The sequence below is a fragment of the Dermacentor albipictus genome, chromosome 6, assembly GCF_038994185.2.
Source record: "Dermacentor albipictus isolate Rhodes 1998 colony chromosome 6, USDA_Dalb.pri_finalv2, whole genome shotgun sequence".
Lineage (NCBI taxonomy): Eukaryota > Metazoa > Arthropoda > Arachnida > Ixodida > Ixodidae > Dermacentor > Dermacentor albipictus.
Window position 1 is genome coordinate 65,151,179 of NC_091826.1, and position 19,231 is coordinate 65,170,409.

Consider the following 19,231-nt stretch of genomic DNA (forward strand, 5'->3'; position numbering starts at 1 on the left):
GCGAGTACATAAGCATAGAACTCACCGATGGTAGACGCTTGCCTACTAGAGCCACCTAGCTGTTTGACGACACACCAGCAGAGGCTGTCTTTGCGTTGTGCTTCGAGGAAGTACTTCCTGCTGACCAAGGTATCCTATTGAGGGTCTCAGTCAACAGCAGCAATGAGAAAAGGTGGCTCCCGGGAGAGAGAAGGCTCTGGCAAAGGCACACGTGGGAGTGCATCAGCAAAATTGTTTTGTGCAGCAGTGCGACATTCGATGGTAATATGATATCTTTTCAACGTTAATATCCAGCGAGCAAGGCGACCTGCTGGATTCTGTAAATGCTGCAGTCAAATAAGTGCCATATGGTCTGTTTGGACAATAAAAGAGGCACTGTCCAAGTACATGTCAAATTTTTTCAGTGCGAAGACCATGGTAAGACCTTTGCACTCAGTTACAGTGTAATTTTTTTCTGCAAGTGTTAGAGAGTGACTTGTAAACGCAACAGGCCGCACCTCACCCTCAAATTCTTGTTGTAAAACAGTGCCTAGACCGTAGTCACTAGTGTCCGTTCGTAGCACTAATGGCTTGTTTAAGTCGGTGCTTATAGAGCTGTGGTCTCAACAAATGCACTGGTCAGTGTTCTAAATGCAGTATACTGAGTGAGATTCAACCCAACTCCATTTTACGCCTTTGCGAACTTGTTGATTAAGTGGAACCGTGAGCTCTGCGCAGCGTGGTATGAAAGAATCGTAGAATGCAATCATCCCCAGAAAATGCTGCGAGCTCTTGACGTCTTGCGGGCAAGGGTATTCTGCAATGGCGCGAAGCTTTGCGTCATTAGGATGAAGCTAACCATTGTCCACAATAAAACCGAGCATGTCTACTCTTGAGCACACTAATTGGACATTTTTTGGGTTGACAGTAAGTCCCGCTCTCTGCATTTTCTGAAGAACAATGGCAAGGTGTTTTAGGTGCCCCTTAAAATTGCGTGAAAAGATGACATCATCCATATGTGCCATTGCAAATTTGTACCACACTTCATTGAGAACAACATCCATTAGCGTTGAAAAAAATTAGGCGAGTTCTTCAAACCAAATGGCATGCGGACAAATTCGTAGAGTACTTTATAGCAAGTGAATGCTGCATTGGGGATTTCAGCAAGTTCCATTCTATTTTGCAGAAATCCCCGAGAGCAATCGAGTGTAGTAAGCACCTCTACACATCCCGAAGCATCCCAAACACTGGCATCATTTAGGAGACGAGTCTACGCATAAGCGAGCTGTGCAATCTTTTTTAGGTGCCAGAACAATAGGAGAAGCCCAAGGAATCTGGGATGGTCTCACCACATTGGTGTCAATCATTTCCTGCAAGGCAACGTCCAGGAGCGCACGCTTGTGCACGCTCAGTAGCCTTAGGTTGCAGCTCCAAGGTTGTGTGCTTCCTGTATCGACGTGGTGAAGCAGTACAGGAGTGCAGTCAGGCTTTCCCGTGAACATGGCTGCGAATGGCTCCAGCGTGCACACAAGATGTCATTTTGCGCATCTTCAAAAGTGCATTTCTCGATAGTTTCCAGTATCTTAGGTGGCAAAGCAGAGTTAAAGAGGTACGTGGCCGTGTCTTGAGTGCTACGTACAGAAAGAGAAGCCGGAGTAAACTGACACAAATCACCAGTGCATGTAACTTGAAAGCTGCCATTTGCAAAGTCCAACAATGTTTTCACGGGCAATAAAGTCCTAGCCCAGTAGCACGGGTACTGCCAACCCAGGGTAATAAATTTATTTACAATACCTCAAAGGCCCTAGTGAAGGGGTTTTACATGAGTGGTGGGCTATTTAAAGATGGGTTAAATGTTATATAATTCCATCGCTGTCTCAAGTTGGTGCTACTGGAGAGGAGCGTTGGCAACGTCAGAGGGGTCATTCCAATCTTGTGATCTGTTATGTGACCAACAGCCACAGAGCAGGCACAAGCAAGACACACTGCGAAAGCTATGCAAGGAGGGAAGTCATAGAAGTTTCGCTCTGCACATTTCGCATCGCAGTTGTTTTTGACCCTCAGTGCTTTATATAGGAGGACTGCTTCATATATGACAACTACTACTTGTGGAAACAAGTTTACGTCAAATAACATATTTGTGCACCCTTGTGCGTCCACCATATGGAATACTACAACTTGGTCGCAAGCGCAAGTGGTATGCTGTGGATGCTGGGCACAGAAACATGGCACTCCACTCCACTCGTTTGGTGGTAAATAGGTTAAGATCTCCAACGCCTTCTATGTAATAAATATGTGATTGTTTGCAACATAAAATAAGGAGAATTAAGTTTGCATTCAATTAGATTATGCATACCTACGTCTTTCATATTTGACACACTGTTTCTTGGTAACAAATGTAAACATGTGAGAGACGTCTGTCCAGCCTTCGTAGCACTGCCTGCTATTTAAGATACGCAATATATACATCTCTACCACAGTGATTATTATGCATCACTGCAAGTAGTAATAACACCATTATAACTGCAGTTCAGCAACCGCTTCAGTGGCTGTTTGCTGAACACAAGCTCATGCGTTACTGGCGGCATTCCGCTGGGGGCAGAATGTAGAACCGCTAGTTTACCATGCTTTAAATGTCATAGAAGCCCCAAGTCTTCCAGAGACCTTCACTACAGTGCCTACCTCTGCCCGCTGTGCAGCTTCGGGCCATTAAACCCCGCAATTTGAATTTTTACTGCAGTTTGATGCCAACATACTTATCATTCTTGCTATCTTTTTCGCATTGTAACCCTTCCAAGGTTGAATATCACATCATATCTCAGCAAAGATATATATATATATAATTTCGGTATCTGCATCTATGTCTTTAATTACACCGCCTCTGTGGTTGGCCAACTGAGTGTGTTTTGTAGACACGTTGAAATAAGGTCTTTGACTGTCCTGTACAATGACATCGCGTTAAAGGATATAGATAGGCGATTTCCTTCGAAAACGACAACTTGCGACCACGTCCGACAGGCGAGAAACCAAGCTACTGGTGACAGCGCCGGGTCGCAGCGTCAAGTGCCAAAACCGAAGGAACACATATGGTCAGCGGACTGGCCAAAACACACGCCTGTCCTACCACGGCGTTGACAGCGCAAACGGAATAACGGTTTTGCCAAGACGCAATGGCCACTCGTCCTTACAGCCAGTGCGGGCCTTTGGCACTGTTGTGCAATACGGGTGCAATACCAGCGTCTCTCTTCGTCTTCATTGGCAAGAGGTTATTTGCTTTCTGTGCGTCGTTTCATCCAAATAAAAGGTCGTACCGTACCATTCGTATGGGGCGAATCCACTTTTTTGAACGACGGCGTAGGACCATTCGCCCGCGCTGTGGCAGTGCATGGAGTGCACGGTTTCCCGCATCATATCGCACTCGATCGCTTCGAGCACAATTGTGCGCTTCTTTAACACGCCCTCATAGCAGCTATTAATTTACGGAAACACTGCGCACCGCTTACGTGTATGACACATGCAGTTCGTCGAAGCGTTCGCGTTTATTGTTTCGGTTTCCGCATGGCGCCGTATTCCAGCAATATACTTCATCAGGCCACACACTAGCCCACACACTAGCTTTCACGCCGGCCTAGTACGAAGACGGAAAGCCTTGAATGCAGGGTCAACCAGCTTGGTCAAGCGGAGTTTATCCGTACTGCGTTGTGTCCAAACGTTGCAAAGCTTTGTGGCCAATCGGGAGCTCCAAGCTTCGCAATTAATTAGTCGTCAAACGTTTGGCGATGATCAGCAAATGTGCACTCAGTCGTCTTCAGTGCGAACCGACAACACAAACACAAATTTTCGCTCACAATAACTTAGGACCCAGTCACACGGCACGTCAAAAGGGAAACACGCGCGAAATGTCAACTATCAACTAATAAATTTCGTGCTTGCTGATGCTAACGACGATGGAGCTTTCTCATAGAATAAATAACACTCAAAGTTGCACCCTTTGGCTTGCCCCTTCTGCCACACAACGATAATCGCTATCTGCCTTGATGCGTTTCCTTTCTTTAACGCTGCGAGCCCGGAACTTTCCAGTAACGAACGGCATGCGCGTTATCAGAAGGGGCACTCCAAAGGGTGCAAACTGTACGATGCTGATAACGCGCGTGCCATTCGTTACTGGAAAGTACCGGGCTCGCAGTGTTAAAGATAGGAAACGCATCAAGGCAGATAACGATTATCGTTGTGTGGCAGAAGGGCCAAGCCAAAAGGTGTAACTTTGCCTAAGTATGAAGCAAGTTTGGTTTTCTAGGCAACGCCTGGACAGTTGTCGAGGGAGCTTCGCAAGGAAGCTGATGCGTCATGTACATACACACTCTTAAGCAAAATTACACCCTTTTGCGCCACACAACAATAATCATCTGTCTTGTCCACGTTTCCTTTCTCTAACGCGGCGAGCCCGGTACTTTCCGGTAGCGAAAGGCATGCGCGTTATCAGCATGACATATCATTCCCGACAGGAAAGTAGCGGGCGCGGCGTTTTCAAGAAAGGAAACGCAAGCAAGGCAGATGACGATTATCGTTGTGTGGCAGAGATACACCCTAAGAAACGTTTACACCCTTTGAGTCGTATCATTGCTACACAACGATAAACGTCATCTGTCCTGTCAGCATTTCCTTTCTTTAACGCGGCGAGCCCGGTACTTTCCAGTAACGAACGGCTTGCGCGTTGTCAGCATGATACACTCTACACTCTTAGAAAAATTTACACCCTTTGGGGCTTATCTTGTCCCAAAGGGTGTATATTTCTGGTGGTTGTTGGCTGTGGCACAACCACCAGAAATATATTTTGATGTCTTTTATCTTTTTCAAAGAAAATTGCCGGGCAACAACAAACATTGCTTGCAATGTATTATTGATCCCAGCATCGCAGGATATCAGTGCCACCATTGCTGGCCTCTGACATGCCCTCATGTTCCACCACTATACACCTGAGCAAAGATGTACTATACTAAAGCCCTCTATTGGTTACGCATCAGTCACAAGTAAGGACTCATACAAGCACAAGTCAACCAATGCATGAAGCATACATACTGACTATTTTGCACAGATGTACTGCTTTTCAAAAAGTTTAGTTTAATACCACGTTTGCCGCCATTACTTGCCTCCCCAGTTTCATCCAGGATAAATCCAAAGCGTCATGCAACCTGAATGACGAAAACGTCATGCACACTGGTGCCTTTAGCGAAATCTGGGATGAGACCAGCCAACAGTTTAACAGCAAGAATTATATTGTCATGATGCACAAACAATAGAAACCGTCAAAACAGTGCAGGTTGCATTAATTAGGTAGGTACACTGGAATGATTAGGCAAGAACCTCATATATTTTTCTAATTGCATGTCATCTTTGTGATTCTCTACATGCTGGAGATTGAATGTGGCATTTGCCTCCCTCTAGAGAGAGCACTGTCCTGATGCTCTCTCAATTGGAGAAAGATGCCATGGTAGACAAAGCACTGGCACTTCATTCCAAGCAATTAGACTTCATGTGCGCAATGTGCACGACTTCTGGTGGGTGCTGCCATGCCCTGAAGGAAGAAGGGCTATCAGTGATATGACCTCAGTTGAGGTTGCTGAGGTGTCGTACAACTTTGTACAGACCAAAGCACCTCCTGAGTAACTTTCCAGAAAGCCCCCATCGACAGATGAGGCTCCAAGCCCAACTTTCTTGCCTGCATAGGTGACGGCTGATAAGTGATATATCAGGGCAATAGATTGTAACATTGCGCATTGCTGTCCTGATGCTGGGTAATACAGAGGCATGCGACCTGTCTCGCTTCTTCAGCATGTGGAGTGTGTCACTTCAGTCATGTCGCGACACTGCGTTGTGCATTCTCATCACTTGACGGCCATGAAGAAGAATAAATGGTGTCCCCCTTCATGTTGTTTCCTGCTGTGCCATGATATAAGCAAATGCGATGTACACTAAAATGTCATCCCAATTTTTGTGCTCCCCATCTACGTACATACTCAGGATGTCTGCGATAGTCTGGTTTAAACTTTCTCTTAGGCTATTTCTTTGCAAGTGATAGGCTGTAGTCTTTTGATAAGCCATGCTGCTGAGACAAATATCACTGTCACTGCCACAGTGTAACTGTGGAGGCCGTCTCTCTATCCATTATTATGAATGTTGGCACACCAGGCCCCGAAATCAGATTCTCAATAAAGAATCATATTGCTTCCATTATGGTGCTGCTTGAAAGAGCCTCGGTTTCTACGTAGTGTGCGAGATAATAAGTGGTGATTATTACTCCCTTATTTCCAGTATTGCAAACCATTGTCACTGGAAAGTTCCGGGCTTGCAGCGATAAAGAAAGGAAACGCATCAAGGCAGATGACGATTATTTTTCTGTGGCAGAAGGGGCAAGCCAAAGGGTGTAAACTGTTCTTAGAGTGTAGCATTCCCGACAGGAAAGTAGCGGGCGCGGCGTTTTCAAGAAAGGAAACGCATCAAAAGATGACGATTATCGTTGTGTGGCAATTGGGGCACGCCAAAGGGTGTAAACTGTTCTTAGAGTGTAAGAACAGTTTACACCCTTTATTTGGAGTGCCCTTTCTGCCACACAACGATAATCGTCATCTGCCTTGATGCGTTTCCTTTCTTGAAAACGCCGCGTCCGCTACTTTCCTGTCGGGAATGCTATCATGCTGATAACGCGCAAGCCGTTCGTTACTGGAAAGTACCGGGCTCGCCGCGTTAAAGAAAGGAAATGCTGACAAGACAGATGACGTTTATCGTTGTGTGGCAATGATATACGACTCAAAGGGTGTAAACGTTTCTTCGAGTGTGCACTCTAGTTTACACCCTTTGACTTGGCCCTTCTGCCACACAAAAATAATCATCTGCCTTGATGCGTTTCCTTTCTTTATCGATGCGAGCCCGGAACTTTCCAGTAACGAACGGCACGCGCGTTATCAGCATAGAACAGTTTACACCATTTGGAGTGCCTCTTCTGATAACGCGCGTGCCGTTCGTCACTGGAAAGTTCCGGGCTTGCAGCGATAAAGAAAGGAAACGCATCAAGGCAGATGACGATTATTTTTGTGTGGCAAAAGGGGCAAGCCAAAGGGTGTAAACTGTTCTTAGAGTGTGGAGATGCCTGTGACCTGGTGAAGGCGTACGACGTGCTGCGCGACCAGCGGCTCGGAGCTCAAGCTGCCGCTGCTCCCGTGCCAAGGAGGCTTGTTTGAACGTAAGACGTCCGTAAGGCGCGCATGCTTCAAGGTCTAACGAAGTTATCGTACTACACATGCATACACTCTTTAAAAAATTTACACCCTTTGGGGCGCATCTTGTCCCACAACAATAATCGTCATCTGTCTTGCCCGCGTTTCCTTTCTTTAACGCTGCGAGCTCGGTACTTCCCAGTCACGAACGGCATGCGCGTTATCAGTGTGACGCAGCGTTCTTGACAGGAAAGTAGCGAGCGCCGAGTTTTCATGAAAGGAAACGCAAGCAAAGCAGATGACGATTATTGTTGTGGGACAAATATACACCCCAAAGGATGCAACCGTTTTAAGAGTGTATATATTAATTGTGCTGTGCGCATCAGAAAAAAAAAAAAGTTTCGTGGTTTCATTTTTTTTCGAGGATCTACAAGGCTCAATCAGGACATACTATACTCCGGTACATGGGACACTTTCACTCGTAATAAGCCCGATTGGGATCGAATTTCGCGATTGTTATTGACTCGATCGATCCCTTCCAGAGCCTGTAAAAGAAAGCCGATCGCGAATAAGAAATTTGATACCGGCTGGGCTCGGTCACGATCAAAAGTGCTCGTGTGGCTGGGTTATTAGAGGTGATCACGCAACATTTACACTCAGTTCATTTTTCTAAACGAATTGGCTTTACGGACGCTGTTTCGGAATTATATTCGAAATTACCGCCCCTGGTACATAGTGTTCAGCATGGAGCGACTGGTCAGTCAACGCCACTACGCCTCTACACGGCGCGAAGGGCGCGGATTTTGTCCATGACTTTGTTGCATATCACGTGACGCACGCCAGCATGGCCACCAGCCGTGTGCGCTTATCGTCCGTTCGAAGTTGTGCGTAGAGTGTGGTTGTGCGTGAGCAGTTTTTCCACCTTGTGCGCTTCTGGACCTAGTGATTCTGCGCGCGTTGGTGTCTTTATTAGAGAGTTTTAGAATTGGGGGCCCAAGCGGCTTGGGGACCCAAGAAAATTGCGCGCCACCAGTGCGCATGCGCAGAACCCAAGCCAGTCTTGGGTTGTTGCGTTCGCGTTAACCCAAGACCCAAGAATCGAAAACTAGCGTGGGGCCCCAAGCCGTCTTGGGCCACCCTCGCGGGTGACAGCGATGGCGTGCAGCAGATGGTCGCAGAGCAAACTTTATTTACTTCGACTGATTTCGCAAATTCACGCGGGTGAACTCGCAGTTTTTTCGCAGCGCGTAACAGAAAACACCAACTAAGAGCACTTGGCTTCGATTGGCTTTGCTTGGCTTAGAATCGCACACTTAATTCGTAATACTAACCGGTAATAACACAGTGATTACGTTTCTTAGATTTTATTGTTCTCTCTTTTTGCTCAAAAATGCATTCTGTTTGTTTTCACTTGTAAGAAAAGATGTTTATTTATTTTTGCTTTCAAGCACCTTTCTATTTTCCACACTGCGGCGCACCGAGCACTCAACCCAACGCTGTCTGCGTTCGACCCAATCCTCAAACTCTGCTGCTCACCTAGACCCAAGAGCAACCGACGCAACGCGGCTTGGGGGCCCAGCGCCTTGCGCCCCCAATTCTAAAACTCTCTATTCCCAGTGGTTTGTGTTGCTTAACGTCCAAGCCTAGAAGAACGTCGTCAAGGGAGAATCGTTCACACCTACTTGTTTAGCCGCCGTTGCGTGTGTGGTGGTGGTGTTTGTGCTTGGGTGTTTGGCTTGTTTGACGCGCTAGGCGTTCTCTGCAATTGCTTTGGGGGCCGCCTTCGGTAAGTATGCATGTACCTTTCGCACTACTTTGCAAATAGCTGCGGCCAGACTTCTCAAGAGCGCCTGGCGATGGGTCCAGGACCTAACGCCTTGCTTTCGACGATCACTTCGGCCGGCACCCTCCTAGGAGAGCTCCCCACCGTTTTGTATTTTCAGAACGCGGCAGTAAAAGGGAAGGACGGCGATGAAAAGAAAGCAGAATTAATCAATTCAAAATCGAGTGGCGTGGAACCACGATCCTCGTTGGTTCGCGTCGCTGTTATCCTGTTGCTTATCGCGATATGTGCTTGCGTTTGCGACGAGGGCCTGATAAGAAGAGCCGCCGTGGCCTTTGGCGTCGGCGATTTGGTCGCCGGAGCAAGTTCACTTGAGTTGCATTCGCGGTAGGCGCCAATGTCAGGGCTGTTCTGCGCTTAATTGTGGACTTGGATCGTAGCAGCCCGGTGCACAGAGTTTGACAGACGCTTCGATCCATCCGAATAAACGTAGCACTGTGCTTGCACTTGCACAGGTTCGAACAGCGAACCGTTTCTTGTTTTGTCTGTTGTGCGACGTTCACCGCAGCTATCTCGGAGCGTGTCGTGAGTGACCCGGAGACGCAGACATTACCCGAAGAGCGAGCTGTCGCTTTGCAGAGAGAGTTACTATGCACGTTGCAGCCTTTCTCGACACGAGAGACCCGCAGCTAATGCACCGGTCAGTTTTGTTAAACTGGCTTGCGCTTTCTGCTGTGCTTGTCAGCACCAGACAAAAACGTGCGTTGCCAACCGAAGAGAATCAGTTTTTCTATCGTTTCAACATGTAAGTAGAAATAACAGTAGGAGGTCCCATAATTTGAGACAAAATCGGGATTTACTTTGGAACAGGTTTGCAAAGTTGGAACGCACAGCAAGAAATGCCATGTTCTGTCATTTGCTTTCAGAACAACGAAGCCATGTGCTCACGCCTGGATGCCACTGTCATCTGCCTTCGGAAGCTGTTGCATGCTCCTTGCCTCTTTCAACTGCTTTGTTGCAAAAATACGAAACAATGTAGTATAATGCTTACCATAAACAGACAGTATTTATTAAGGGAAGTCTGATAGTTTAAAACTTCTGCCATTGCAGGCATTCGTAACTGGTTATGACACCTCCATCCGAATGTTTTCTCTAGCCCAGTGCAAAGTACTGGATGACGAAATTTCAGTATCAATGGAAGTGACAATCTTCATTTATGGGAGACTGTGTGTGCTGTATTGTAATTTTGTTTCACACTTGTGAGGTCACAGCTGATGGAAATAAGTATACTTCTCTGGACTAGTACAATGTAGCGATTCCTCTTGCCAGATTCTATGACTTTGGCCATTCGTCGTGACTATGCAAGTGGAGTGCAGCTCACACCACTGACAAAGCGCAAGAGCGATACGAATTGGAATAGAATCGCTGTATTATACCAGCCCTGATTATGCCATATTCTATCGTTCGCATCTGTGGCAATGATAGGAAAAATTGAAACGCATTTTGCGTGTTGGTGTCAATGGTTTTGCTGACTAGTGATTTTCTTTCTTTTCTCATGTCTGTGGGAGTTCACTCCTAGCTCTCTAAGAAGTAAATTCATTCATTTTTTTATTATTGTTAGCTCATTACATAGTGTTTTACACCTAGAGACTATGTGCCTGAAGGGGCTCTTAAACAAGAGTACCAGGTTTAGCAGGATGGGTAAATTGCAGTAATGGAATTTCAGAGTGTCAGTCTTACCATGGCTTGCCACAGTGGCTTACTGGCTGCGGTGTTCTGCTGCCGAGAACAAGGTCTTGGGTTTGATTCCCGGCATCTGCAGTGGCCGCATTTAGAGAAGGTGTGTAATGTGAAATCACTCGTGTACTTAGATTTATGTGCACGTTAAAGAACCCCATGTGGTCAAAATTATTCTGGAGCTCCCCCACTACAGCAACCCCCGTAATCCACTGTGCAGCTTTAGGGTGTTAAACCCTACAATCTTCATTTTAGTTATATTGCAAGCAAAGTTTCAGTGTGTCAGAAAAGAGGCAAAGTCAAATGGCGGGATTGAAGTTCTTATGCTACTGTGTGATGGCACGTGGTTTGGACAACACCTGCCTGGTTGACTCTTTATCAATAAACAAAAATATCTTTCTAGAGAAATTAAACTCTCAAGTTTGCAGGTTTTAGAACATTTATTGAACTCAAAAGGCCCAAACAAGAAATAATGTTTTGTTTGAAGTCTGTGATGTACTAACATACAGGCACTGTAAGACACCAGCACTGCACACTCCTAAGGGGGCACTAAAGAGAAAGTTTAAATCAGTTTAGACGAATAAAATATCCTTTCAAGACTTTGCCTTCATTAATTTTCCGGTGAGGGGATAATTACTAAAAGAGAATATGAAGGTGCCAAACTTTCATTTTCTAAATTTCTCACCCAAGCCTCACTGCTAATACGCCAGTGTGATGTTGCAGATTTCAATGCATTTTCATACATCTGGCACTTGCAGCCCCTGTGTCATGGCCAGAAACTTGTTTGGTTCAATTTATGACTACTTCAGTGTAGTTCATCTTTATGATTAAAAAAATTTGACTAGGCCTAAGCAGATGCCATCAAAGTCATCATGGCTTGCTAGTGTGGTAACCTTAAGGCTGCGTAGGTGGCGTTGCCACCTATCTTTTGTTATTGCATCTTCTCTAGCTCCCCAAACCCTTACTCATGGTAAGGGTAGCTTTCTTGGTATTCTGGAATGGTAATTTACTAATACAGGTCAATATTTTCCTTTAAATGCAACAGTGGGCCATTGCACCCTTTTCCAGCTGCAGATGGCAAGCAAAGGGCACATTTAGATAAGACCACATCAAGGCAGCCACATATTGTGACGTTGGCATGATCTGCGTTCTTGATAGCACTGTTCCTTCTTGCACGCTTATCTTTGCACGATGGTGCACACATTCAGCACCAGCAGCTAGAGAAAATGGAAATAGTGTGATAACATGCGACAAAGGTAAAAACGAAGACAACTGTGCAGAGGGAGAGAACACAATGGAAAGAGAGGTGTGGCTCATCATCTATATGTAGTAAACACATTGTAGGACAAACAAGTGGTTGTTTCTGCCCATTTTCTTAGCCTTTTCAGTCTGTGCATTCTTTGTAACTTGCAAGGAAGCAGCTTGAGGGGCCACTTGTACGACTCTTTGTCATTGTCAGCTCGCATCAAGTTCCAAGACCTTCTTTCTTGTGCTCCTTTCGTGTTGGTGTCACATTCTCTTAATGTGGCCCCCCTCTCTAGGTTTGGGCACAGCAAACATAAAACATGTAGTGGTGCATAAAACATGCAGTGACAATCGTACAAAGTATGACACCGAGGTGTGCTGCAGCAACAGTTGAAAGTTCAAGTTGTCGTGCTCTTCTCCTTGGAGGAGCCACTTCGGTCATCATGCGTCGTGGTGCTTCCACATTGGGCACATTTCCTGTAGTATGCAAACACCCGGCATCAGTAAGACAAACTTGAGGGTTTCCCTTGTGACAGGATGATGATGATGCTGAGGGAGGGCCAGCTGCTGTGCTCTGTTTTGTGCTTGAGGAAATGCTGATTAATATTGAGGGAGATTATTAGGGATTTTAATCATGTCAGTAACCTCAGAGAGAGAGTGTGTCTAGCCTTAACGAGCAACAGGAATTGTGAACTTTTGTCAAATAGACACGTGGCATTCTTTAAAAAATTGCGGGTATGCAGGATGCTCAACCTGCACATTGGAAAATGCCTACAAACTCTTGTAAAACACTGATGTAGAAGTTGTGAAACTAAGAGAGCTTAATGTGCAGGCAAAAGGTGTCATTAATGAAGGCAAACCCTCTATCTTGACAGTGTCAAACAACTGTGTTGTGCATCCTGCACTTTTTTCTGTTGTCTACAATTACATGTCTTGAAGACAGAAATGAAGCTTGTTTTGAACAAGCTCCTGAAAAGCTGCTCGTTTTATTACACTACATTTAGTTTGATAGTTAATGAACTTGACCGCTGTCAGTAAAGTTTTTTCTCTCTTGTTACAGTGGTGGTATCAAGTGTTGCCTACATCAGAAGAACCATTGAACACTCAGTAGAAAGACTGGTCACCATTATTCCTTGTGACTGCTGTAGTTGCTGATTTGTTATGAAGGCTTGTGTATGTATGGCGGACCAATACTGACAAGAAAAAGAAGATGCTGTATGTGCAACAGTTAAGCGCTGTTTTTACATTTGCACTACATCTATGATCCTGGTATCGTGTATTTGTGTTCTGTGACCAGTGGCTCTTGCACCCAAAAGTTTGCATTCACAATAGTTACTGCAGCGCTTGTGCACAGTCTATTTTTATGGTAACAGTTGTCATCAAGCAATCTCGATAAAATGGCCATTGTGTAAAATTTGGATGTGGCTTCTGGCTATTAGCAAATGTGAAAGTTTCAGGATGTATTTCCCATTCTTTAGGTGTCTAGCAATACCATATGGGAGAGATAACAATGTAATACATTGATCAAGCATGCAGACAAGATTGAAAAATATGAAAGCATGCTTTTTACCAACATTTGTGCATAATCATATCTTGTGGTGAAATTAAACTTACACTAAAGAAGATGAATTGAGGGCCTCATTTTGTTACAATGCTTTCTTTATTGCTTTTGCCATTTGTATTTGATTTGTCCGATGCTATTATTCCTAGACCGAGACACTCGGTGCACTGGAGTGTAACAAAGTGAATCTAATTGAAGTAAAACAGTTATTGCCAAACACAACCTTAGAATATCAAAACTATGTGACCATTCTTGAGGCACTGGGATATGGTATAGTGTCCTTGATTAGAAATTAAAGAAGCTGTTTGCATTCTTAGTGTTCGTATGTCTGCATTTCATGTGGCTGTTTCAGTGCATCATATGTCACCTTGTGCACATGCGAGCTGACACAGAACAAAAATCTTGTAAGGGACGCTAGAGAGAAACACTGCATCAGTTTAGGCTGTTCAAGGCACACTAGAGGCAAATATGAAGTCAAGCTAAAGTCTCTAAGGCGTCAATATTATCGCGAACAGGGCCTTAGTAATAGAGAAACTGAGGTAAGTGTAGGACATGATTAGAGTTTCCCCGGGACGTTCAAGCACTTACCCGATGATGAAAGCACTCCTCAGTTAAATTCTGTCACTAGCACTGAACCACTCCTTGCAAAAAACATTATTGTATTGTAAGACGAAATAAAATGCTGCCTATCCAGTTCTATGTCATTTTTAGAAAAAAAAAAAATGACGCAGGTGATCGAAAGCTTTCATTTGCGCTCAACTCTGCGCAGCCCATGCTTTCGCGTTTCAGCAGTTTCGTTATCACATAGTGCTGTGCTGGTTTTGCTGGCTCGCGAAAATTGAACAAACTCCAAGTGGCAGAGAATTCAACATCCATTTTATGTTGCGGGATGCATGAACGGTCTACGCCACTTGACCAAAAAGCAGCTGCGGCAGCAAATCTACCGCTCTGTCTTGGCTCAGTGCCGCCATCTGTCAGGCCCCGTTTCACTCACCGAAGGCAGCAAAGGGTGGCGATGGCGTATGCAGTGTCACCCAGTGGCATTGCAAAGGGGGGAGGGGGCTCCGGGTGGCGTGGGCCCCAGGTGCACGGGGCCAGTGGGGAGGTGGGGGGGGTTTCATATACGTCTGAAGACACCCGAAAATTGTCGATATCCTCGCCTTCCTCGACTACACCTGGAGAGAGGGGGGGAAGGGGGGGGGGCGACAAAATAGCTAAGGGCCCCGGGTGCCAGATGACTTAGCTACGCCACTGGTGTTGCCATTCCCCCGGTTGGGGGGAGGAAGATTTGAATTTCGAAAAAGGTATTTGCACCCTTCAGATGCTATTTTCTCGTAAACTAAGTCCTTTCTTGGCACGAAACAAGCGTTGTGAAGTTTCTGAAATGATACTTACAGTCCACGTTGACTTATTACTTGCCTTTAGTGTCCCTTTAAGGTCATCATCATCACCAGCCTGGTTACACCCACTGCAGGGCAAAGGCCTCTCCCATACTTCTCCAACTACCCCAGTCATGTACTAAATTGTGGCCATGTTGTCCCTGCAAACTTCTTAGTCTCATCCATCCACCTAACTTTCTGCCGCCCCCTGCTACGCTTCCCTTCTCTAGGAATCCAGTCCGTAACCCATAATGACCATCGGTTATCTTCCCTCCTCATTACATGTCCTGCCCATGCCCATTTATTTTTCTTGATTTCAACTAAGGTGTCATTCACTCGTGTTTGTTCCCTCACCCAATCTGCTCTTTTCTTATCCCTTAACGTTACAGCCATCATTCTTTTTTCCATAGCTTGTTGCATTGTCCTCAATTTAAGTAGAACCCTTTTCATAAGCCTCCAGGTTTCTGCCCCGTATGTGAATACTGGTAAGACACAGCTGTTATACACTTTTCTCTTGAGGGATAATGGCAACCTGCTGTTCATGATCTGAGAATGCCTGCCAAACGCACCCCAGCCCATCCTTATTCTTCTGATTATTTCAGTTTCATGATCCGGATTCATAGTCACTACCTGCCTTAATAGATGTATTTCCTTACCACTTCCAGTGCCTCGCTACCTATTGTAAACTGCTGTTCTCTTCCGAGACTGTTAAACAGTATTTTAGTTGTCTGCAGATTAATTTTAGACCCACCATTCTGCTTTGCCGCCAGGTCAGTGAACATGCATTACAATTGGTCCCCTGAGTTACTAAGCGAGGCACTATCATCAGCGAATCGCAAGTTACTAAGGTATTCTCCATTAACTCTTACCCCAATTCCTCCCAATACAAGTCTCTGAATACCTCCTGTAAACACGCTGTGAATAGCATTGGAGAGATAGTATCTCTCTGCCTGACACCTTTCTTTATTGGGATTTTGTTGCTTTCTTTATGGAGGACTATGGTGGCTGTGGAGCCGCTATAGATATCTTTCAGTATTTTTACATACGGCTCGTCTACAACCAGATTCCGTAATGCATCCATGACTGCTGAGGTTTCGACTGAATCAAACGCTTTCTCGTAATCGATAAAAGCTATATATAAGGGTTGGTTATATTCTGCACATTTCTCCATCACCTGATTGATAGCGTGAATATGGTCTATTGTTGAGTAGCCTTTACGGAATCCTGCCTGGTCCTTTGGTTGACAGAAGTCTAAAGTGTTCCTGATTCTATTTGCGATTACCTTAGTAAATACTTTGTAGGCAACGGACAGTAAGCTGATCAGTCTATAATTTTTCAAGTCTTTGGCGTCCCCTTTCTTATGGATTAGGATTAACTTTCTCCCAATATTTCTGTATGCTCGAGATCATGAAGCATTGCGTATACAGGGTGGTCAGTTTCTCTAGAGCAATCTGCCCACCATCCTTCAACAAATCTGCTGTTACCTGATCCTCCCCAGCTGCCTTCCCCCTTTGCATAGCTGCCAAGGCTTTCTTTACTTCTTCCGGCGTTACTTGTGGGAATTCAAATTCCTCTAGGCTATTCTCTCTTCCATTATTGTCGTGGGTGCCACTGGTACTGTATAAATCTCTGTAAAACTCCTCAGCCACTTGAACTATCTTTAACTATCTTGAACCCTTTAAAGTATTGGTCTGAAATTCTATATTTGTTAATTTCTCGTTAACAGGTTGGTTCTTAAAAAAAATTAAGCTTAGGTTAATGCCCCATTTCAAATATTTTGCACCAAAACCCAAGTGCTCCTAGGCTAGTGGGTCGCCACAGCTTTCAATGTGAATTTTTCATATTTGTGCAATTGTGGGTCAGTCAAAGCTTTTGAAATTTGCTTAGTTTGGCCCTTGGCTTTTCTAAAAGGCAATGTAGTCCATCTTTACAGATAAAACAATATGTGCCTTCATAATAAGTAGCTAGTGTGGGAACTTCTAGGTGGCGGCACCACCCGTTTTTCCTTTTCGCGTCTTTTGCAGCATGCCACTTCTCATGATAAGACTAGGTTTTAGCAATTGTGGGAGGGAAATTTACCATAATACAGCTCAAGTTATTTTTCTCTTTAGTCTTTTAATAGTGGCACACAGGCAGAACTAGCAGAGAGTTTGCACTACTTTGCTTTAAGCTTGTTGAATACATTCCTTAATTTATACAAATATAAGGTGGTTGTTGTACTAACCAGCCTGCATGTTAAACATTTAATTTCTGCTTGCTTTATTTGTTGTCCAGCCTTTCCAATTCACAAGATGACTTGTTGATGTGATGTAAAAATTTTATGTGAAGCTAGAGGTTTAAACATCTGTTGTCACTTCAGCCTTTATAATATTGTCTGCTTTGCATGCATAAAAATAGCCAAAGGATGTGTACACGTGAACAAAAATTAGTGTAATGGCTGTAGTGTGAGTTGTACATGTGGTTGGAGCCTTTCCAAATAAGTCACATATTGCTTATTTCCTTTGGCAAGTACACTGCCTTGCTGTGTTATGTGAACTATCTTTGTGTCTGAAATCTTCAAGCTGGTTGGGGCAATTACGGTATTACTTGATAACTAAAGCTCTAAGTTTAGTGCTTTCAAATTGCAATGCTCAGGGTGTAGTGGCATGTATGGATTTTCTTCTTGCTAATCATTAACCCTGCTGTGTTGTTGCTGTTGTGTGCCATGTTGGCAACTTACCAATGTGCATTGATGTACAAACGGACATTGCTTTTGAGCAGCGTCTTATGTAACGTTGGGAATATTGTTTGAATTGTGATGTAGCAATAACAAAATGTTGTATTCTGTAAGGTTCTCTTCTTTCACATTCATGTATTTTTTCTGGTGATACTCTTTGTTACGTAGTAACAGCAAACAGCAGTTTTTTAAAAAGTCTGTAGCATGTTAAATTATTATTTGCTATAGCCTTCTTGTTTACATGAAACTGACAGGTGTGGGTTGAGAAAGCTGTCAAGGTTCTCGAAGGTTGCCCTGCTTGACCCCTGTCTAGGTTTATGTGAAGCTGGTGTTACTGAGACCGCAGTACAGGCTTGCATGGAAGTGGACCATGTGGATGACAGGCTAGTCTTGAAATTTGTAATATGCTTCTGCAAACTTGAAGGCCACACTGTGAACAGAAAAAATTAATTTCTCTCTTCTGGCTGCAGATCGATTGACTGCAAATTGATTTGATCTGCCTCGAGCACTCACGCAGTCCAACCTGCTAGTGTTAATGCATAAATGTTACAGCTGGTTTCTGGCACAACGAAGCAGCTCAACCCATCCCCGTCGAGTTTGTGTAAACGCCCCTAACTTTAGGCAGCCCTTGGCAAGAAGCAAGTTGCGGTGGATTAAGTTGCCAACTGTCTGGCGGTTCTCTTTCTCCTGCAGAAGTCATGAGCCAAGTGCAGATGGCTCGTGCAGCTGCTGTTGCCGTCGCGTCATGTCCCGACGCCCGTGACTGCCCCATGTGCGACTATGTGGCCACAGCAAGGTCATCGCTGATCATCCACATGCGCAAGCATACTGGAGAGCGGCCCTATCGCTGCCACCTGTGCCCCGCCGCGTTTGCCAAGAGCAGTGACCGCAGCCGCCACTTTCGCACCCACCAGCTGCACAAGCCCTTTAACTGTGGCAGTTGTGGCAAGTCGTTTGCACAGAGGGTAACGCTGCTCTCGCATCGCTGTCTTCTAACTGGCAGCACAGGCTTTAAGGGCCAGTGCCATAAGTGTTTGAAAATGTTTGCCAGTGCTGCTCTACTAAAGGAACACACTCGTGAGTGTGGAAGTGCTGCAGCAGGGCCTTGTTTAGACTAGCCAACGGATAGGTGATATAGGAGGGCCACGTAGGAATGGCAAGACTTTCTGTCTAGCGATAGGAGAGGTGATGTATGAAAAATATGAACCTTCGTGGTGAACGAGTTCTGAAATGGTGAGATGAAAGAACAAGAGCATAATTCGAACACTGTCTAGTTGGCTATAAGAACCATGCATTAATGGTTAACGAGTGAAAAACAGTCGGTATGAATTGCACAGGGGGATAGGCTAGTCAGTGCGTTTAATGTGACTAACAGAGGGGACAACAGGACAAGTGAACAACAGTGAGTGCCAGTGCACCTGTGCCGTTGTCTGCACTCTTTGCCATATTGAGGTGGCATGAAGAAACCAAGGCCAGGTAAAAAAAAAAAAAAAGGTCCTGCACTTTCTTTCCTCATTCCCGGTCTCCATTTATGCACGTATATATTGTATGTCTATTTTACAGTACTTACGTACATCTATTGCTTGTTGAAACCGATAGGTGTGGTGTTAAACAGGA

General features: G+C 45.0%; 2 protein-coding genes across 23 annotated transcripts in view; one reads left to right on the top strand and one right to left on the bottom strand.

Moving 5' to 3' along the window:
* Positions 1 to 3,975, bottom strand: part of LOC135912307 (zinc finger protein 70-like) — a 32,801-nt gene extending 28,826 nt beyond the window's left edge. For 7 of the 13 annotated variants that reach the window (XR_011515214.1, XR_011515213.1, XR_011515219.1 and 4 more), the window contains exons 1-2: positions 1,329 to 3,975; positions 26 to 196 (exon numbers count right to left, since the gene is read on the bottom strand). Coding sequence is in view for 4 of the 13 variants with exons in the window: in XM_070540719.1 (XP_070396820.1) it covers positions 3,483 to 3,567 (85 nt within the window). In the remaining 9 variants the exon portion in view is untranslated. The remainder of the gene's footprint in view (positions 1 to 25; positions 197 to 1,328) is intronic. The other 6 variants (XM_070540719.1, XM_070540718.1, XR_011515221.1 and 3 more) reach the window with 5 other exon arrangements.
* Positions 3,976 to 8,171: 4,196 nt separating this feature from the next.
* The window catches only part of LOC135912319 (zinc finger protein 84-like), a 58,157-nt gene continuing 47,097 nt past the window's right edge, over positions 8,172 to 19,231 (top strand). For 5 of the 10 annotated variants that reach the window (XM_070540723.1, XM_065444724.2, XM_065444720.2 and 2 more), the window contains exons 1-3: positions 8,172 to 8,979; positions 13,019 to 13,185; positions 18,308 to 18,579. In XM_070540723.1, coding sequence (XP_070396824.1) covers positions 13,134 to 13,185; positions 18,308 to 18,579 — 324 coding nt within the window. In that variant the 5' untranslated portion in view covers positions 8,172 to 8,979; positions 13,019 to 13,133. Of the gene's footprint in view, positions 8,980 to 10,702; positions 10,817 to 13,018; positions 13,186 to 18,307; positions 18,580 to 19,231 lie in introns of those variants that run through there. The other 5 variants (XM_070540724.1, XM_070540725.1, XR_011515222.1 and 2 more) reach the window with 5 other exon arrangements.